The sequence below is a fragment of the Myripristis murdjan genome, chromosome 5, assembly GCF_902150065.1.
Source record: "Myripristis murdjan chromosome 5, fMyrMur1.1, whole genome shotgun sequence".
NCBI classification, from domain to species: domain Eukaryota; kingdom Metazoa; phylum Chordata; class Actinopteri; order Holocentriformes; family Holocentridae; genus Myripristis; species Myripristis murdjan.
In genome coordinates, this window is record NC_043984.1 from 23,058,112 (window position 1) to 23,080,970 (window position 22,859).

The 22,859-nt window shown below is 44.2% G+C and overlaps 2 protein-coding genes across 2 annotated transcripts; both read right to left on the bottom strand.

Moving 5' to 3' along the window:
* Positions 1-374: 374 nt before the first annotated feature.
* Positions 375-4,434, bottom strand: LOC115359135 (cytidine deaminase-like). Its single transcript, XM_030051479.1, has 4 exons — positions 4,248-4,434; positions 1,332-1,443; positions 894-951; positions 375-536 (listed from the first exon to the last, which is right to left on the bottom strand). The coding sequence occupies exons 1-4, from the start codon at positions 4,432-4,434 to the stop codon at positions 399-401; spliced, it is 495 nt and encodes a 164-aa protein (XP_029907339.1). The 3' UTR covers positions 375-398.
* A 2,263-nt stretch (positions 4,435-6,697) lies between these two features.
* Positions 6,698-21,608, bottom strand: LOC115359132 (trypsin-3). Its single transcript, XM_030051477.1, has 5 exons — positions 21,548-21,608; positions 21,127-21,277; positions 19,698-19,839; positions 15,362-15,619; positions 6,698-6,850 (listed from the first exon to the last, which is right to left on the bottom strand). Exons 1-5 carry the CDS (start codon positions 21,606-21,608, stop codon positions 6,698-6,700), a joined length of 765 nt encoding a protein of 254 aa, XP_029907337.1.
* Between the last annotated feature and the right edge of the window lie 1,251 nt (positions 21,609-22,859).

Below are 22,859 nucleotides of genomic sequence, written 5' to 3' on the forward strand. Positions count from 1 at the left end.
AATATGTACACAAATCGGTGAACTTAAAAATGTAACATTATTTACAATCAGCATAACATAAACGAATATTAATATTAAGCATAAATATGGGACAGACTGGATATGAATACACACAGACCATGCACATTAAACAGTCAGCAGTCTAGTTGTCATTTTGGTTCAATATAGTTTTAGTTTTTTAGTTTAGTTTTTAGTTTAGTCATACTTATTTTGAATATGTCAATAAAAACAAACAATTCTGCAATTTAAATCATAGAGAAAGACATACAAAATGAATAACAGATTATAATAGCAAAAAAGAAATAAAAAAACAAAAGCAAAAACAGAAAGAATCTAAACATATCCGAAAAGGAGCGAGAAGAAATAAAACTTGTTTTTTTGTATTTGGCAGCCTCTAATTATTTATTGGGAATGTTGAACACTTTTTCCATGGACAGGTCATCTGGTCCAAAGGAGACTGGCAGCAGCTCGTTCACATCCATCTTTAAATAGGAGCCATCAGGTTTTGTTAAATACACCTCCCAGCTTGACCCAAACTGTGAAAAAAAAAAAAAAAATCCATCAAAACATTAAAAATACAACAGGTTCAGGAATTTTGGAAGCCTGTCTTACTGACTGATCATCAAGACCACTCTCTGGATGTACAAAAGTTTGGATGGTGGACGTCTTTGTAGGATACTGGTACCTGGTTTCTGTCCAAGTTAATGGGCAATGAAACTTTAACCACAATTTCTCAGAGACAAAACCACCAATGTGAAAACATTTACTGTGTCCTAAAAGGAGAGCTTGATTTGAAGCTACAGACTGAAAATGAACAACCAGAAAAACAAAATCTTGGGTCATTAACTCTAGATAAACTGTGATAAAATCCAATAATATGCAAAACATGGTACCTCTCTCATGAACTGCCTGCACCCGCCACATGGGGAGATAAATTGGTCACTCATGTCACTGCAAAGAACATACGTTATTTAATGTGTATCAGAGATAAAAGTGTATACTTTTATGTAGAAATAAACATCCTGATATGCAATATAGAAACAAGGGGTCAGCCTTGGACCCCAGGTATTTCCACACCTGGTCATGAAGGTTAGTGTCTCCATATTAATAAAAAAAAAAACATTAATGTTGGTGTTTTCTGAACAAGAGAGGCATATGGGATCCTCACTAAGCCTCTGTTTGATTTGGATGAGGTGCAAGAAAACTGAGCTCAAACAGTAACTTTGTCATGGTTAGAGAATAGAGGACTGCTGATATTTCGCTTGTGTTTCGTTGGAACTGCACACACACACTGCCTGCATGTTTGTATGAAGGACAGGACATTATATTACCTGGCAATTGCAATAGCCTTGAAGCTTCTATAGCCTTCGGATGCTGCCTTTGACATTGCATTCCTTTCGGCACACACACCCAGGTTGTAACATGCATTTTCCACATTGCAACCTGCAAAAGAAACAGTGTTGTCAAGTATACCCAGCAACCATTATTACCGGTAGCATCCCACTTGTCATTCTCTCTGTATTGAAAAATGGTGAAACGTTGACCCTGGAGAAATGGATTTGATTGGAAACATCCTTAGGTTGCAGATGGAGAGCCTTTCATCATGACAGAGTCTGTCTACTCATTTACTCAGATCAGACTGAACAGTCACTTACCTTAGAGGGCGTTTGCTCTCTCAGCTGTTTGCCAACCATTCCCCCCTCCCCCAAACATGTCTAACCATGGACAAAGGTGAAGCTAAAACTGGACCTTGGATGGACAGGGCAGTTTTGTATTTGGCTTAATGCTGACAATCTTTTGAGCCACCCGGTGGTGTGACAGATGTTATGTGCCAGTGTTGCTGATACAGTGAAGCAATGACAAAAAGTTACTTAAGGTCGAGACTTGTTGACACTAAGGAAGATGACTTTATTTCATCAAAAGAAATGATAATAAATGATATTTTCAGGGTAATAATGGTGGTAACTTATTAGACAACAGTAAAGAGACATTTATGTGCATTTCAGCATGACACTTGACACCTCTTCACTAAATCTTTTGAACTGCGTAGTTTGTCTATCGCCAAGCAGTCATTACTATGGATTCTTTTCAAAATACTCATATAAACAGACAAATGAAATCCCGAACTGTTTACTGCTGGTGACAAAAATTCTGTCACGTATCAAATCTAGGAATTTCCACAGCAAGCAGAGTTCCAGGAACAAGCTTGACCTATGCACAGGTTACATCCTATGGCTCACCGTTGCACAGTAGCGGTTTTGGACATGAGCGAAGCGGGTGATGTTGACGTTTTTATGTCACGTGGGGGGCGGCACGAGCACTAAATTAAAAAAAAAAATAAAATAAAAAAAAATCATCAGCGCTATTCTTTTATCTATGCAGCTTCAAGCGCCGCTGCTTGCTGAAAAGGTGCCATGCACAGCATGGCCGGCTCTGGGAGGGGCGCCGTTATCGGTCGTTACCGTGAGGGAGATTGTCGCTCTGAGGGGCAGGGGAACTGTGAGGGAGTGGGGTGGGGCACTGCCGTTGCATTGCCTTCTTGTGTCATTCCTGTGGCGCAACAGTGCTGCCGCCCTACAGCAGTGGTCGCTCATGGCAGCTTTCAATAACAGTGCATAATGTGAACATTTTAAAGCACATTCAATTAGATGTGCTTAATTCTAGATGTCTACAGGCTTGTAATACCTGAAAAACTTGCACTCAGTCTGATATGTGATCACTGATTCTGAAATATTTGGTGACAAAAACTAAAACCCGAGCCCAAATAAAAAACACACTGATTTTCACATCCGAAACTGAGTAGATTATTTAGTGACACATTGTTGAGTATAATCATTGGACAGGCCTAACAAAATTGGACCAAAATGGCATATACAGACAAGCCAGTCAACTGATCCCACTTTTTGACATTAGGGGACTGGGGTAAGATGAGCCATTTTTCATATTTAGGATCACTACATCAAGGCAATCATAGTTTTGTCACTAACTAATATATCTGCATATATTTCAGGATGTTGTGCATCTCTTCAAACAAACAGATTGAGTGTAAACATAACTGTTTCCATAATATAGCATGTCCAAAAAAAGTGGTCTTGTGGCACAACTTACCCCGTGTATGGGGTAAGTTGAGCCATATCCAACTACCCCCCCACCTTCCTCCCCACCTCCATCCCACCCCTCCCTCACCTTCTCCCTCCCTAAATAACAGTCACTTCTTCACATTCATGTGTATTTTTATTTATCAAACCACTTCTTCACATTCATGTGTATTTTTATTTATTAAACACAATTCAACAGGTACAATAAACAGCTGTTTTAACATGCCTTAAAGTGCGCTTGGGAAGAGAACATTAACAGCTGTGTTTTTGGAAAGAAAACACTAGAACACTAGTTTCTTGGTGTCCTTGCTGACAATAAGGTCAGTTATGAACATATGAACGTAACACATTTGAACATTGAACCAAAATACACTTACCCCATGCACTTAATAAGTATTTATTTATTTATTCATTCATTCATTCATTCTTTCAATATTTCATATTTATTTAATATTTAAGACATTTAGGCTACAGCCAAAATACACTTATTTAGTGTATGGGGCTCCGGCTCAACTTGACTTACTTGACTTAAGCCCTTTGCTCCTCTTGGGTGCATAGGCCACTGACAAATATCCTCCATTTCACTCTGTTCGTGGCTTTTTGCTCAAGCTCTCCCCAGTTGAGCCCACTCTCTGACATTTCTGCCTCTACACTTCTTCTCAAGCTGTTCCTGGGGCGGCTCAACTTACCCCTGGCCAAATGGCTCAACTTACCCCAGTGCTACCATTGACTTTTTTAGTCCCCACAGCTAAAATAGTGCACTTTTATGCTAGGTTTATGACCTCATGTTGTAGCTCATAGATACCACAACTGATGTATAAAAAAAAAATTAAAATGATCTGTTTTGGTCTTAACACAATTCTCATGAAACTAATGATAGACTGAATTCACTTTCAAGAGTAAAAAATGTTTTTTTTGGAAATGAATGTCTAACCACTTTACCCATGTGGTTCTTAACTTCACAGACTCCATGAAATTATGCCTTCCTCTTAAATATTTGGTCAAATGATCAATGTTTTTTGCCGTTTCCTAGCAACAGGGGTGGCTCAACTTACCCCAGAGACTCTCTCTCTCTCTCTCTCTCTCTCTCTCTCTCTCTCTCTATATATATATATATATATATATAGATATATATAATATCCACCTTACCAGTGAACACCTTGTCGTCTTGGGCCAGGAGAGCAGCTCCAACCCTGAATTTGCTGTAGGGGCAGTATGCATGCTCCTTTGCCAGCTGAGACTGGTGGATCAAGTCTTTGATTTTCTCCTGGGTTAACCTCCTTGTACCCTGGTCCTTGGTATGGATAACCTCCCTTTTCAACTTGTCTTCCTCCATGCCAGTTACTGGGTTTATCCTGGGTCTCTAGAATTTGTGAGTCAGTCTGTTTGGCTCATCTTTTCCCAGCTTTTTGTCTGATCTGAATATGACAGAGGGGAGGAGAGCAAGAGGATTGCTGCCACAGCCAATCCCTTTTGCTTGGTTGTCTCCTCCCCACACACACACACACACACACACACACACACACACACACACACACACACACACACACACACATACACACACACACACATACACATGCAAATTGTAGATTCACTCTCTACCTTTAAGAGTACACTTAAAACTTTCCTTTTTGACAGAGCTTATAGTTAGGGCCAGCCCAGTTTGCCCTGGACCAGCCCTTAGTTATGCTGCTATAGGCCTAGACTGTCGGAGGACTCCATATCATGCTCTGAGCACTTTCCTCTTTTCTAATCTTCCTCTTCCCTCTTCTTTTCTTCTTTCTTCTTCTTGTCCCTCTCTATTTTTAAGTCTTGGATGACTTGTACGTTTTGAGTTATGATTTGTCATTTCTCCTGTATTCTTGCCAAGGGAAATACGCTCAAGATGTTAGTAAAGTATTGTGAAATCCCTCTGGCTTCTACCATCTTTCTCAAATTTGCAGTTTGACTTTGTTTTGTTTCTTTCCTGCTTGCCCCTGCCTCCCTGTTCTCCCTCCGGCCTTGTGTCCCTTGTTCTTCTCTTCCTGTAACCCACCATCCATCCATACAGCCGTCCTCCTAAGAAGGATTTTGTCGAGGTGACAGAGCTGACGGACATCACCTACACCAGTAACTTGGTCAAGCTGAGGCCTGGCCACATCAATGTTGTCCTGGTGCTCACCGATTCCTCTAAGAATGCCTTGCTCAGAAAGTTTGCAAAGGAGGTTTTCTTTTTCTCTGGGTAAGCTCTTAGGAAGTTTGGGGTCTTAACAAGAAAAATCTGCCTGTACTTTATCAGTTGGAATTATCCATTTTCACGATTTTGCAGTTTCTATAGTTATTATTATTATTATTATTATTGTTTATTACAGAACACTTGATTCTGTGGTGACTTCCAGGGCAAGGCAGTTTTGGAAAAGACAGGACAGTTTTGCACTTCTCTAGTTTTGTGTTAAGTTGGCATGATATGTAAAACATTATGTCCCTTGTTTTTATTTGGTGAGTTAGAGGATAAAACAGGTATATCAGGTAAAAGAGCATCAGTCTACTAGTGGGCAGCAAATTGCTTCCCACTGGTAGACTGTGTGTCATTTTGTCCTTTTTAATGTAACGATTAATCATACTTTGGTTGCTGTTCATGTTTCAGACTCTGCAAGAGAGTTAGTGAAGCAGTGACAAAAAGTTACTTAAGGTCAAAACTTGTTGACACTGATATTTTCAGGGTAATAATGGTGGTAACTTATTAGACAACAGTAAAGAGATATTTATGCGCATTTCAGCATGACACTTGACACCTCTTCACTAAATCTTTTGAACTGCGTAGTTTGTCTTTTGCTATATTATAGTGTTATGTAGGAGTAGTAACATGGAAGGGCGCAAGGCAGTATTTGCCTAGGGCGGCAAAATAGGCAGAACCGCCACTGGACTAACCTGCCTGGTAACACTGCCTGTGGAGGATGATTAGCCCATTTACTTTTTTTTGTAATTCATTATCTATTGTTGATGAAGTTCACAAACTAAGGTTTCTCAGAGACATGATACAGTGTACTTATTCCTAGACAGATGACCAGTAACTAAAAACAGTTTCAGAAAATTTTCATCTTTATTGGTGCATCTTCGTCTTTGCCTTAGACTCCAAGTCAGCGGAGAAATAGAAACTGGAATGACTAAAACATTTATGTGAAATGGGTGTGGATCAAGGTTTGTGGTATGATGTCACATTACCAGTAAATACAAAGGTCCATTTGGTTGCATACATGAGGAAAACTGTAATAAGCCAGACTGTCTGGCTTATTACAGTGTGATTGTGTGGTTGTGTTTGGTGTGTTACTCCAAAGGGTTCTCATTCCTGGATGCAATTTCAAGATAACTTATTTACAGGGAATAGAAAGCACATTAATTTCCTCTGTGTGTCATTATGCATTAGGGGTTTGTGTATACTCTATGAAAATGTAATTTAATCATATCAAAATCACCCACTGAGGGTCTATAAAACAGACAAATAAAAGAAAGTCCATTTGCTTTCCAAACATGCCTGTGGCCCCATTAGCATCCATGATGCTCTCCATAGCAATAGAGAGTCACGTTAGGTGTTTTTCAGCAGAAACTTGTTCTTGTCACTAGCTGTGAATCTGGATGATCCAGTTGATCCAGGGAACGTAGTTTCTGACCTTTGTGTAGACACCAGGGAAGTATGCGTTGGCGCAGCTGATACCCCAGGACACAACACCCTCAAATTTTCCATCACAAATAAGAGGCCCTCCTGAATCACCCTGAAGCAAAGGAGAACATACAAATGTGACTGAGTAGTTTTTGTTTAGGTGATATTTTTGTATGGGTAACATCTGAACCTTAAACAACTGTCTGATGTGTTCATGTAAATATCACACTATATTATACTACCAAATCATTATTACTTCACAAAGAGTGTGACATGCATTTAACTGATGATGCAGTAATTAACTGTGTATCTTGTACAAATAAGTTATTACATTGTTAGTGAGAATTGACAATTAATTATTAAGCATGACCATACTTTGTACCACTTTTGACCCATTTAAAAATTATCATCTAGCAATTATTGCATCATCAGCTCTTTCAAATAAAACAAACAAACAAACAAACAAACAAAAAAACTGTTCTTTGCCCCTTTCCTTAACCTTTTTGGGTAATCGTTTTTGCTCCCCCAAGCTGGCTTTGTTTCTCCAACGTATTCTCATGAAACGGTTCATATGATATCATACGAAAAGTTAGGCACAAATGTTCGTGCATCTTCCTAAGAATTTCCAGCAGCACGAGCGATCACCGTGCATGCGCGAGCCCCGAAGCGAGAGCCTTAAGAAAAATGGCGGACATTCCTTTTATCCTCAGTGGAAAATGCAATATTTTAAGATAGCTTATGCATTCAAATGCGTTTTGATAACATTTGTAGCAGGAAATGTGCATTTTATTTCCAAAATCTTCGTTCAGTTAATGTATATTGTAGAAAACTCCCCGCTGGGCTGCGTGATTACGTCACTGCGTGAGTGGATTTTGCTCATGCGCGAACTTTACACTTTCTTTTTGTGGTGAGCCGCCGTCACAGACAGATGCGCTCCCCTATTAAGCACTTTATACATTGCTGTTGTGTTGATTCGTGCGTTCCTGACAATAAACCACGCACACACACACACACACACACACAGCCTTGTTAATACAACAACAAAATCACAACCTGTAACTCGTGATGCAAGTACTCAGTGCACTGTGTTCATCTGTTGAAGTTGGATTTCAATAAATCTGTTGTACTACAACTGAAGGTTGCAGCTGCTCTCTTACCGGAGTACATAGTCAGTGCAGGACATCACTAGCAAGAAACGCACAAGTCTTCACAAGTGGTCCTTCGAGCCGGATCTGTCCCGCCCACTGCGCTATGGCGACCTTTCAGGACTACAGCAGAGACCCTGATGTCCGACCTCGTTCCAGCAGACTCAGGCAGCCCCCAGGTTACCTTGCGGACTACGAGCTCAGCTACCCAGCCAAGCAGCTTCCGCTGTTCGAGTCATCCTTCACCCAGGCCGCGGAGAGTCTATTGCCGAGTGAACACACCCAGGTTGACCTCCACTCACCTGACCACCGCCCACAAAGGATCAGTGAAGAGGAACGGTGGCAACGCTTGGAGACATGCTACAAGGATATGAGCAAACGACTGGAGGAGCTACAGCTAGTCATGGACAGTGCTAAACGAGTGCCTTACCCTCAAAGCTGCCCAGTGTATCCTCCACCGTACATTCACTATCCTCCACACTACTCCAGCATGCCACGGCTAGATCTAGGCAGCCCCACAGGCAGTCAGTGGTCGATTCCAGAGCACAGTCGACCAAGGGACTCTACAGCAGATGGTAAAGAGCCACCACAGCAGCCAGCACCACTACCAGATCTTCAGTCGCAGCAGCCTGACCCGTTGCAGCATCTGACAGGAGAGCAACATACACCAGAGCTATCCACCCACATTCAACCAGCTCTTCAGGGTGCATCTCAGGTGATCCCAGATACCGCTTCAGCTGCTTATCATGCTCCATTGCCAACTCTGCCGCCTATTCCTCAGCCACAGACTGTGCCACGGCCGACTCTACCACAGGCTCCACCTACCCAACCTGCCATGCCTCGGCCTCATCTTCAGCCAACTTATCCTCCTCTTCAACCTGCCCAGCATCCCATACCTCCATCAGTCCAATACCAGTATCCTACCTACCCTGCCTATCCTCCATATCCATCAGGAGTATACTGGCCGCAGCCGCAGTATGCACCGCCTCCACCAGTCTACCCAACGATGCCTCCTTATGCGCCAGCCACGCCACCGTCAAACTCTTCAGCCCCAGGTATCCTAGAAATGGCCATTGCCTCTTCATATGGCATACCAAAGCCCAAACTCACTGCCTTCAGTACAGGCAAAGAGAGTGACTTCATTATGCTGAAGAAAGGACTTGACAGTGTGCTTGGGCCACATAAGCATCTAACTGAGGACTACAAATACCAAGTGCTGCTTGACCTCCTCAAACTGCCACACGCCTACCAGGTGGCGAAGAGGTATGTTAACGATCCAAAGCCATACACCAGTGCGATGCAAGCCCTCGAACAGCGGTACGGTCAACCACGTCAGCTTGTTCAAGGAGAGCTGAAGACAATCCTCAACTCTCCACCTATCAAGCCAGGCGATGCGCAAGCCTTTGAGGATTTCTCATCTGCTGTCAGCACTCTAGTGGGTCTTCTAAGCACTATGGATGGACCCTCTCGGGCTGAGCTCCGATGTGGCTCTCACGTGGACACTTTACTCAGTAAACTGCCCGCCAGCTACAGAGATCGCTTCGCCGAGCACTGCCTATCCCAGGGCATCATCCGCAGTGGGTCAGATCAGACATACACTCTCCCTGACTTCTCTGAGTGGCTGGAGAGAAAGGCACAAGCCATCCAGGTAGCAAGGCGAGCCACTGAAGCCTCCCGATCGGAAGTCACACAGGTGGAGCGGAAGGAGAAAGCATCAAGGCCCTCAAAGTCCAAGTCCGCCAGTGTCTATGTGGCCAACCACCAAGAGACTTCAGAAACCGCCCAGAGTCCTGATACCTCATCAGCTAGTCCTAAGTCAGGTCAGACTGCCAAGAAGCGAGAACGCTTCAAGCCATACTGCCCATACTGCTCCAACCAAGAACATTATCTCAGTGCCTGTGCTGATTTCTCCAAACTTAACACAGCCGAGAAGATGAAGTGGATAAAGGAGAAAGACAAGTGCTGGAGATGTGGACGCGGTCACAAACCGGAGAGCTGTACCCTGAAGAAGCCGTGCTCCACCTGCAACGAGCAACACCTCCTCACACTGCATGAAGTGGCACTCCAAGCCAATCAGAGTGTCCTCACTGTCAGCACCTCTTCCAGTATGGTGTACGTGGGCCAGACTAGTCACTCCAGTCGTGTCATGTTGAAAGTCATTCCAGTTCAGCTGCACAACGGAAGCAGGACACTGGACACACACGCTGTATTGGATGACGGCTCCGAGAGAACTATCCTCTTACCAGCTGCCGCCAAACATCTTGGTCTGCAGAGGGACGAAGAAGTGCTTCCTCTTAGGACCATCAGACAGGATGTTGTAAAGCTGAAAGGAGCGTCTGTCTCATTCGAGGTGTCTGCTCAGCCCAATAGACAGGTGAAATACCAGATTCGCCATGCCTTCACTGCAGATGAGCTGAGCCTCGCTGAGCAGTCGTGCCCAGTGGAGTCCCTCAAGAAGAGGTATTATCACCTGCGCGGAGTGCCAATGCGTGGATTCAGCCGAGTACAGCCCATGCTTCTCATCGGTTCCGATCATCCCCATTTAATCACTCCAGTGCACCCAGTACGGTCTGGACCTCCAGGTGGTCCAGTAGCCGTATGCACCCAGTTAGGCTGGGCCATACAGGGGCCAACTAACTTCCTCCAGATCCCCTCCAGGGAGGCTTCCTGCTTGCATACAGCGCTCCTGTCACCTGCTCAGGACCTGCACCAGCATGTCGAGAGGCTGTGGCAACTCGATACACTGCCATACAGATCAGAGAAGGAGGCAACGCGCTCAAAGCAAGACCAGTTAGCTGTTCACACCTTGGAGAAGCAAACCCTCAGGGTCACAGTAGACGGCGTCACACGCTATGCTACACCTCTACTCCGCAAGCCAGGAGCACCTGATCTACATGCTCCTCCAGCTGCAGTGATGCCTCTCCTCAGAGCTACGGAGCGGCGCCTGGCCACCAATCCAGACCTAGCCAGCATCTACAATGAGGAGATCCACAAGCTACAGAGAGCGGGGTATGTAGTGAAGATCAGAGGCCAGAGTGGTGTTCAACTGCTCCTTCAAATACCAGCAGATAGCCCTCAATGATGTCCTGCTCCCAGGGCCTAACCTTGGCTCATCACTCCTGGGCGTACTCCTCAGGTTCAGGGAGTATCCAGTAGCCATCAGCGGGGACATCCGTGGAATGTTCCACCAGATCCGGCTTCTCCCTGTAGACCAACCACTGCTCCGTTTCCTGTGGCGGGATATGGAGAGAGACCGCAGTCCTGACATCTACGAATGGCGTGTTTTGCCCTTTGGTACTGCCTGCAGCCCATGCTGTGCTATATATGCACTTCAGCGGCACACCAAGGAGAACAGCGCTGGCAGCCAGGAGGTACTGGACTCTGTCATGAATGCCTTCTATGTCGATAACTGCCTGCAGTCTCTCCCTTCGCCATCTCAGGCAAGGCAACTGATCGACAAGATGAGAGCTCTGCTCGCCGCCGGAGGATTCGACATTCGACAGTGGGCGAGCAACAAACCTGAAGTCATCGCACACCTCCCTCCAGAGGCACGGTCAGAGGGCTGCGAGCTGTGGCTGATGGCAGACAGAGCTGATCCACAGGAGTCGACACTCGGCCTCCGGTGGCACTGCCCATCCGACACGCTCAGCTACAAGCACAAACAAGCCACCACCATGGAGCCCACGTTGAGAAATGTGTACCGTGTGCTGGCTTCTCAATACGACCCACTTGGGTACATCATCCCCTACACAACGCGGGCAAAGGTGCTGATTCAGGCCCTCTGGAGGAATGAGCAAGGATGGGACGAGCCTATCACTGGCGAGCTTCTCACCGCGTGGCAGACATGGGAGAACGAGCTCCCTCACCTCCAGCACATCAGCCTGCCTCGCTGCTATTTGCCAGCCAGTGTGAACTTGAACGCCTCCCCAGTTGACCTGCATGTCTTTTGCGACGCATCGGAGAGAGCATACGGGTCTGTAGCCTACCTGCGTGCTGAAGACACTGGTGAGAATGCACATGTGTCTTTTGTCATGGCCAGATCCCGTGTGGCTCCACGCAGACAGCTGTCAATGCCACGGTTGGAGCTCTGCGCCGCATTGACTGGAGCTCAGCTGGCCAGACTGCTACATACTGAGCTCACCCTTTCAATAAGGCAGACCATCATCTGGTCAGACTCAACGACTGTGCTCGGTTGGATCCTGTCTGACTCATCTCAGTATAAAGTATTTGTTGGGACACGCATTGGTGAAATTCAGGAGCACACTGACATCAGCAGCTGGAGGTACGTCCCCTCCGAGCTGAACCCCGCAGATGACATCACTCGGGGAAAATCACTCCATCAGCTGACTCAGCCGTCCTGTTGGAACAGTGGACCTGAATTCCTGCATCACAGCCCTGCCCACTGGCCAGCTAATCCTGCAGTGAGGACTGAGGAAACAGACGAGCTCAGGAAGTCCACATTCTGCGGCCAGCTAGCTGTCCCTCACACAAGCTCTCCTGACCCCACGGAGTACGATACCTGGTCTGACTTACTGGAGGCTACCTACCGGTCCCTTCACGGGGCGGCAGCACCCCCCATGTCTGCCTCAGACCGCCTAGACACAGAGGTAGCTCTCCTCAAGCAAGCACAGGCTGACAGTTTCCCTGAGGAAATCAGTGCCTTGCAGCATTCCCATCCAGTCCGGCCATCCAGTCGCCTCAGCCCACTCTCACCAGAGTACGACCATCCTCTAGGCCTCATTAGAGTTGGAGGTCGCCTCCGCAAAGCTGAGGACTTACCCGAGGATACACTCCATCCTATAGTCCTTGCGCCTGAACATCCCATCACGCAGCTGTTGGTGAAGGACTACGATGATCGTCTCCTGCATAGCGGTCCTGAGAGAGTCTTTGCTGAAATTAGGAGGACTTACTGGATCCTAAGAGGCCGCCAAGCCATCAAGAAACACCAGCAGCGGTGTGTGGAGTGCCGCAAGTGGCGTAGCAAGCCAGTAATCCCCAAAATGGCAGATCTCCCAGCTGCGCGACTCCGACTCAACAAGCCTCCATTTTGGTCTACTGGAGTGGACTGTTTCGGCCCATACATGGTCAAGATAGGACGGCGACAGGAAAAACGATGGGGCATTGTGTTTAAGTGTCTCACGACCAGATGTGTTCATCTGGATTTGATGCCCAGTATGGACACTGACTCATTCCTCCTCGCTCTCCGCCGCTTCATCCCTCGAAGAGGCAAGCCCTACGAGATATGGAGTGACCGAGGCACCAACTTCCGGGGCGGGGAGAAGGAGCTGCACGATGCCTTTGAGGCACTTGAGCCATCCCTCAAGGACCAACTTGCCAAGCAGTCCATTGCTTTCAAATTCAACCCACCTCTTGCTCCACACTTTGGCGGAGTGTGGGAGAGAGAAATCAAGTCAGTCAAGTCATCTCTCCAAACCATCCTGAAAGACCAATCCATCCCAGAGGAGGTCTTGCTGACCGTCCTCATTGAGATAGAGGGAATCCTCAATTCTAAGCCCCTAGGCTACGCTTCGTCGGACCTGGCGGATCCTGATCCTATCACCCCTAACCTTCTGCTCATGGGGCGGCGGGACGCCTCACTACCTCAGGCAGTGTATGGATCCAGTGACCTACTAGGACGCCGCCGATGGAGACACAGCCAGGTGCTTGCTGACCACTTTTGGGGTCAATTCACCCGCAAATACCTCCCCGGTCTTCAGCCACGTCAGAAGTGGAGGAATGCCACTACAGACCTCGCCGTGGACGCCGTCGTTATGGTGGTGGACCCACAGCTCCCGCGGGCTCTGTGGCCTGTAGGACGCATCACCCGGATCATCCCCAGCGATGACAGCAAGGTACGCACAGCGGAGGTGGACATTAAAGGTAACCTCTACACCCGTCCTGTTGCTAAACTCATCGAGCTCCCGCGGATGCCCGATGGCAGCACCACCAGCGCTCCCTAGCCCAGCAGTGACTTTCCTGTTACTGCGCATTCGTCCCTACGAATCCGGGGGCGGCTGTAGAAAACTCCCCGCTGGGCTGCGTGATTACGTCACTGCGTGAGTGGATTTTGCTCATGCGCGAACTTTACACTTTCTTTTTGTGGTGAGCCGCCGTCACAGACAGATGCGCTCCCCTATTAAGCACTTTATACATTGCTGTTGTGTTGATTCGTGCGTTCCTGACAATAAACCACGCACACACACACACACACACACACACACAGCCTTGTTAATACAACAACAAAATCACAACCTGTAACTCGTGATGCAAGTACTCAGTGCACTGTGTTCATCTGTTGAAGTTGGATTTCAATAAATCTGTTGTACTACAACTGAAGGTTGCAGCTGCTCTCTTACCGGAGTACATAGTCAGTGCAGGACATCACTAGCAAGAAACGCACAAGTCTTCACATATATGATGTTTACTTTGTTAGTTATTACGAAGATTCTTTCAGGTTTCTATCGTTGCTATGGCTGTTGCTATGGACGCTGCTACCACTATCGCTGATGTAGCTTCCGCTCGCAAGTATTTTCCTCACTGTCACCGTGGAAATCTGAGGAGGGAGGCGTGGGGTTAACCTGATCTCACAGAAATCCATGAAATGAGCATGATCTCTTAATAACGCATTGAGTGCTCCTCGCACGTAACCTGTTTTAATCATAGATTTATATGGTTTTAATTCACAAACAGTGTCCACTGAAAATCAGATCACACATCCTCATAGCTCCTGGTAAGTCTGCCTTGGATGGTTACAACATTATGGCTAAAAATCAGACTTTTTCCGGAATATCGATTAAATTTGCACTTCCGGGATCTATGAATCACCACCCACAGCGTGACGTCATTGAAGCCGAGAATCCGTGTGTCCTGCACGGATCCTCGCTGACTTTCAGTGGACACTGTTTGTGTGGTGACCACACGGAATTAAAACCATAGAAATCTATGATTAAAACAGGTTACGTGCGAGGAGCACTCAATGCGTTATTAGGAGATCATGCTCATTTCACGGATTTCTGTGAGATCAAGTTAACCCAATGCCTCCCTCCTCAGATTTCCACAGTGACAGTGAGGAAAATACTTGCGAGCGGAAGCTACATCAACGATAGTGGTAGCAGCGTCCATAGCAACAGCCATAGCAACGATAGAAACCTGAAAGAATCTTCGTAATAACTAACAAAGTAAACATCATATACATTAACTGAACGAAGATTTTGGAAATAAAATGCACATTTCCTGCTACAAATGTTCTCAAAACGCATTTGAATGCATAAGCGATCTTAAAATATTGCGTTTTCCACTGAGAATAAAAGGAATGTCCACCATTTATTTTGTTTTCACAGAAAGACTAGCCTGCGGCGCATAGGTCACGTGATCACAACTTTCTGGCTCACAATTATGTGGGTTATATACGAATTATAATGCAATACTTTTCGTAGGAATTTGTACGAATACTGAATGAGAACAGCCTGGTTTCTCACCTGACAGGAGTCCTTGCCTCCAAACCTAGAGCCGGCACAGATCATGTTGTCAGTGATCCTGAAGTAGTAGTAGAACTGACAATTGGGGATGAAGTCCACATCCACAGCCCTCAGCACAGGGGACAGATAGTGGTTGTAGATCTGGGTCACACCCCATCCACTGACTGTACACCTGGTGGTGTCGTTCAAGGGGGGCGAGTCTGGATCGGGCAAAATGGCCAGCTGGATCATGGCATTCATGGTAGCTGGCCGGTCCAACTTAACCCAAAGAGGTCATTAAGTTCAGTCAGTATGCCAGAAGATTAGAAGGCAGGAATAAAAAGGCCAAAGATAGTCTAGATGGAAAGGGGGGTCCACGCGCATAGGGTGTTTTTTTTTTGTTTTTTTTTAGGGTGTATTTTAACATTCTCCCAGGTACCAGGCTGAAATAATGTCCCATGGGGTTCATTTTTAACCCGTTCTTACAAAACCCTGGTACAAAACCCGAAAATGAAAAAAAAAAAAAAAAATAGAAAATAGCATAACTTTTGAACTATACATGCTACAAGGACAAATGAACACATTTTTCCACACAATTTGGACCCAGGGAATCCATTAAAATGGTTATTATTAAGATTAAAGCACATTTTGACTCCATTTCAGGACAAATACTAAAACAAACAAACAAACAAAAAAAACTAGGCGAAAATCGTCAGATCACATCTATATTTCTCTGTTTACTAAATATTTTGGGTAGACTTTTCTTGCCAATTATTTTTTCTCAATCCTTGAAGGGTGCACTTTAAGATTCTGCCAGGGACCAGGCTGAAGTAATGTCCCATGGGGTTCATTTTGAACACTTTCTTACACATATCCTAACCAAACCCAAAATAGAAAAAAAAGAGAATAGCATAACTTTTGAAGTGCTCATCATAAAGAGACAAATTAACACAGTTTTCCATACAAGTTTGGCCAAAGGAATGCATTAAAATGGTTATTAGAAAGATTCAAGCACATCCTGACTCCATTTCTGGACAAAAATCACACAAAAACAACAAGTGGACTGATAATCCAGTGACTACCCGCAATATTTTGATGGAATCGTGCACTTTACGATACAAGCATGAAATTTGGAACACTGTTAGACATGCCCTAAGGATAATTTTTGGCTATAGGGCCAACACAGATTTGTCCCGTGGTAACCGTGGCAACCATTTTTCAAAATGGCTGCCACCTGCTGTGATTTTACCTGTAACTCAGGTTCTAGACCACCTAGGATCTTGATCCTGGTGGCTAATCCTACATTTTCAAGGATGAGGAATACAGTGGTACTATTTACAACATGCTAGCTAACTACCTAACTGCATATTTTTAGCATTCAGTTAATTGAATAATAGTTAAAACCATCAAAATATGTATTTCGTATACTATCCATGTTTTCTAAGATGTTGACAGATATGCCATGAAATGTGTGTGTTATGGCAATGGCCAAAGTGGAACTATACAGCAGTACAGAGACAGGATACCATTTAGCCGAAAGGCGTATTTAATAAAGCCAAAGAGGAAGGAAAGTGTTACAACACAAAGTTGTGTCCACCACAGTAACAAAGGGAAGTGCGCTGAATTGCATTTTCCACAACCACAGCAGCCAGGCAGCCAGGCTTGCTTCTGGTAAATGGACTGCATTTCTATTGCGCTTTTCTAGTTTACTGACCACTCAAAGCACATTCACCCATTCACACACACTGTCGGCAGACTGTCGGCCATGCAAGGCGCCTAGCTGTCCATCAGGAGCAGTGAGGGGTTCAGTATCTTGCTCAAGGACACTTTGACACACTCTGGAGGAGTAGGAGCAGGGGATCAAACCGGGGATTGAACTGGGAACCCTCCGGTTACTGGACGACTGCTCTACCTCCTGAGCCACGCCACCCCTGGTAGTGTGGTGAACTTCGCATCCACTTGTCAGAATCAGAATCAGAATCTTTGTTGTCACATGACACATTTTACAGGTGTAAAAAAGTGGGTTAAATTATTCATTCATTCATTCATTCATTCATTCTCCCGCCTGTGTCCTTCCTCTTCCACCCCCAGTCACCTGGAGAGGGGAGTTCAGGGACTGCAACCACGGCTTGTCCCCTGGCTGCTAGTGCGGTCATACAGCAATACCACAAATCGCTCAAGAGGCTCCATCCAGTCATCTATGGCGTCTGGTTTGGTAGCCAAGGCAAAGAAGGCACGAGTCACATCACCGAAGTTCTTCCATGTATCCCATGTCATCTTCTTGCCCCTGCCTCCAAATGATGACAGTGTCACAACCAGTAAAGGCAAGGAACACTGGTAAGGCTACACATCGATCTGGGCCTAATGCCCTTGCCATCTCATGAGCTGCTAAATGCCAGAAACTCTTCCCAGCTCCAAAGGCAACCCACAGCTGAGCAATGCTGAGGCGTTGGGCTGCCGTCACTGCCAGTACCAGCACATCTGTGTCAACAGTGTATATAGCGAGGTTGTCATACCCGTCCTTCACAGCATCTTCCAGGTGTAGTATGATACATGTATCAGCCTCCACATGTGTGCTTGGTGCAAGACCTGATGTATCTTGGGGCTGAGTACAGATGACTTCAGCATGATGAGTGCTGATTACCTGTTTCTCAGTGGCAAGGGATGTAACACAAGTTGCCAGGAGGGAGAACAGCTCAGCTTTGTTCTCATCAATACATAGATACTCCGGCCAATTTCCAGGAATGGCACTGCATGGCTCAACCTGATGACCTGGACAGTGGGAATGGATGGATTTTCATGTGAAGGAACCAGGTCCATCAAACAGCCCACCAAGTCCGACTTGGTACTAGTTCTCAGCTTGCCCATTTGTGACAGTGCTGGTGGACATGCCTGATTTTCATGCAAAGAACTCATCCAGATTGCAGTCTATTTACCAGAAGCAAGCCTGGCATGTCGCAACTTCCTCCGCTCTGGTTGTGGAAGATACCAATATGCCAAAACAGCCCTTCAGTGCACTTCCCTTTGTTACTGTGGTGGACAGTGTCATCATACACAGCTTTGTGTTGTAACACTTTCCTTCCTCTTTGGCTTTATTAAATACGCCTTTAGGCTAAATGGTATCCTGTCTCTGTACTGCTGGATAGTTCCACTTTGGCCCTTGCCATAACACACACGTTTCATGACGTATCTGTCAACATCTTAGAAAACATGTATAGTATACTCTACCGAAATACATATTTTGATGGTTTTAACTATTATTCAGTTCACTGAATGCCCTCAGATCTTTTTGTGTGGATGCATCACACAAACGCCATGTGACACTCTGATGAAGGCGGAAGTCAAACGCTGAAACATGTCAGGTAAATAACCAAATCATATATGTCTGTCAAAAGAAAACCTATAGATGATCTCAGAAATATGCAGTTAGGTAGTTGCTACCTAACTGTAAATAGTACCACTGTATTCCTCATCCTTGAAAATGTAGGATTAGCCACCAGGATCAAGATCCTAGGTGGTCTAGAACCTGAGTTACAGGTAATATCACAGCAGGTGGCAGCCATTTTGAAAAATGGTTGCCACGGTTACCACGGGACAAATCTGTGTTGGCCCTATAGCCAAAAATTATCCTTAGGGCATGTCTAACAGTGTTCCAGATTTCATGCTTGTATCGTAAAGTGCACGATTCCATCAAAATATTGCGCGTAGCCGTTGGACTATCAGTCCACTTGTTGTTTTTGTGTGATTTTTGTCCAGAAATGGAGTCAGGACGGGCTTGAATCTTTCTAATAACCATTTTAATGCATTCCTTTGACCAAACATTACTTCAGCCTGGTCCCTGGCAGAATCTTAAAGTGCACCGTTAAAGGACTGAGAAAAAATAATTGGCAAGAAAAATCTACCCAAAATATTTAGTAAACAGAGAAATATAGATGTGATCTGATGATTTTCGCCTGTTTTTTTTGTAGTTTTTGACCTGAAATGGAGTCAAAATGTGCTTGAATCTTAATAATAACTATTTTAATGGATTCCTTGGGTCCAAATTGTGTGGAAAAATGTGTTCATTTGTCCCTGTAGCATGTATAGTTCAAAAGTTCATCTATTTTTTCCATTTTCAGGTTTTGTAAGAAAGGGTTAAAAATTAACCCGATGGGACATTATTTCAGCCTGGTACCTGGCAGAATGTTAAAATACACCCTACAAGGATTTAGAAAAAAACAGGTCCCAATAAAAAACCCACCCTATGCGCGGGGACCCCCCTTTCCATCTAGACTATATAGGTACTATATGTCTAGGTCATTGTGACTGGCACAAAAAAAGCAAAACCAAAAGACACTACCCACAAATGACTCCATACCTTGATCAGCATGATATCATTGTCAAACGTCCTGTAGTGGTACAGGTAGTGGGTGATGACTCTGATTACGCCAAATTCCTGCTCGAAGCCCTCTCTGTAACGCAGGTTGTGCTCACTCAGGACAACTTTGAGCATGTGGCTCCTGTAGCAATGACACAGTGAGGGAATCATGGAAACAAAGTCATTTAAAAATCACATAAAAGATGTTTCCAATAATCTTAATACTCATTCTTTTGACTACCACAGCTTACAAACCCATAACAGCTTAAACGTGACATTGAGAGAAATGGTTGAGTTCACCACAAGTATTACTAACAAATGCTCTCTGGTGCACGATACAAATGTGAATCTTTTTTGAATCTCATGGGAAGTAGCTGAAAACACTTTCCCTTTTCATTTACTGATTTATTATATGGATATTGGTCAGTCCTTTGACACCTTAACAGCAGTTACTATAACTATAGCAACTACAGTCAACAATTGCTGCCATCATGTGAAAAGTGAAGGTCAAATTGTCTGAAAGGCACAATAATATAAATGCAATAGATCTATTCGCTAAGATAATATTCCTAATTCCTTCTCTGTTTATCTACAGCACTTAAAACACATCTTTTCAAGGCAGGCTAATGCTATATTTTCCTAGAATTAATAGTAATCTAGTCAGTAAGAAAATAAGACAGTATCTGGCATTCTTTATCTGTAGTGATTTCAAAGTAAACTGAAACTCTGTAGACATTTTTCACAGCAGCCATTTTGACATGAAATCGCAGGCTAAACACAGGTGTTACTTATGACTTTTATACATTTCCATTCCATTTAGTCTTGCAAAGCCATAGTTTTTCAGTCAACTGAATGAGTTCAACCCATTCAGTTTCTATGGACAAACCCTTTCCGGTGAGCCAGCAAACACAATTAATAGCAGGAGGCTGAAATGGTATGGAAATGCATTTAATTTCTTTAATTAGTAATACATGCGCTTTGCAATTTCATGTCAAAATGAAAAAATGCTGCTATGAAAAAATGTCCATAGACCAACAAGAAATTTGGTGACAGGTTTCATGATTAAATGAAGGTGTTTTGCATGATTATTTTTTGCCCCCCCCCCCCCCGGGGGTGCTGTTGACATGCTGCCTACAATGGAAATAAATTATTAGTGAGAGGGGTCTGTCTGTAGCCTGCAGACTACTACAAAGCACATCTCCTCCCATCACCTTCCCTAACCTTAACCTCAGCCGTGCAGGAAAGTCTTGTACTGACATAAGTGGGCGTAGCTTGTACTTGCATGGTAGTTTCTGGTGCTGGCTTGGGTGTGCGTTGCACTGTAGGGGTGTGTTTTGTACTTGTCTGCAGGCTGCAGATAGAACCACTTATATTTTGTGCTGCCTACCTACTGTGTGAACGCCACAGATCTGAAACTGCAGTAACTCACGGTCTCCAGCAGTGGGCGGCACTCACCACCCACTGTGGATGGATGAGGGTGCCCCCGCAGAAGTGGTAATTGTAGTACTGTAGGGAGACTTGATACTTGATGGAGTAGGGCTGGACCTCTTGACCCCCGATGATTCTGACCCCATACACACCTGAGGACACAGAAATTCAGAAAGCTACAAGACTAAACTGATTTCTAAACCATGTGTGCTAAACCGTGTGCTTTCATGAAAAAGTCAAAGAAATAGCTCATAAAAATAATGTTGTTATATTCTATTTTATTCTCTTCTTTGGTAGGAAAACAGGTTCCAGGTTTCATGTGGGTAGATGTGCATGGACCTGCATGATTAATGGTTTAAATGTGTAAAGACAGTGTGTAAGTTAACAGAAGTTAACAGAGGATGAATGCGATCGTTCTTTACCTGCTGCGTTGACAGTCACCAAGAGGAGTAGTGAGAGAGGACAGGACTGAGCCATAATCATGTAGCTTGATACCAAAAAGAGAAACACCAGAGGTTGTTAATATCATAGGCTCAGCTCATCCTCCAATTTTCATTTGCTCTGTTTGATCTGTGATGACAGTGGCATTATCGCCTTGCTTGAGGATATAGCAAAGGCAGAGGCAAGTTTATTTGTATAGCACATTTCATGCACAACAGCAATTCAAGGTGCTTCATGCAGAACAATGCAACAAATGAATATACAGAAAGGAAAAATGAGAAAGTAAAAATTGCATAGGAAATATGAAGTCAAAGTGCAAAGTTAAAAGTGCAAATATGCTGTAATATCAATCCCTGTATTGACTTAGTTCAGTAGTTTATATGTGCTGATTGCAAAAAAAAAAAAATTAAAAAAATGATTGTTTGGTGAATTCTTTTTTTAGGATAAATCAGTGATTTGCATAAATTACCATTACAGCCAATTAGTGCCGTGCATTTTGGCCTTGATGACGATTAACCTACAGATCACAGCTAGTCAGTTTAACAACATCTGCTAATGCAAATGTCCATCTTAAAGGTGCTCTATGCAAAACTGAAAGTTGATTGCGGTAAGGACCATTAAGACTAAACTGCCAAAAAAAAGTGGATAAGCACATAATTTATAAGTGAGTAAGTGCAATGATTAGACCCACGTAGACTCAGATTTCACACTAATTCAAAATTTTTTTGTAAGATGACTCTAAAAGGTCCTCAAAATGGGTCCAATGATGAGAACCATATAGACACAGCCATCGCATTTTGTGCTTCGTCCTTGTCAGTGTTGAGTCTAAACGACCGCACATCAAGGCAATTTTGCATAGTGCACAATGCAGTGGGATGAGATAACACCAATTATTTTCAATTCTAATAAGCTTGTTTCATGATTATTATTTTTTTTGGCAAGCATAATTTTGGGCTGATTTACTGTATTCTCCCTCATTGCGCTGGATTTATGCTTAAATAATTGAGACTTCACTGTGATTATCTCATCCAACTGGCAGATTTTGAGACTTGTTTTAAGAAAAACAAGATATTGAGGCTTCAGCCTCAATATCTTCAGCCTCAATAATCACTTATTGAGATTGATTTTTTTTTTTTTTTTTTTTTTTTTTTTGCAGTGTAATAACAATATTTTAATTAGCAATATCATATTTGCAACAGGTCAAGAGTCAAAGACATTTTTTCCCTATGAGAATGATAAAGTCTATCATATGTCATATATCTAATAAAATTTTGATATTTATGATCCAGTTGT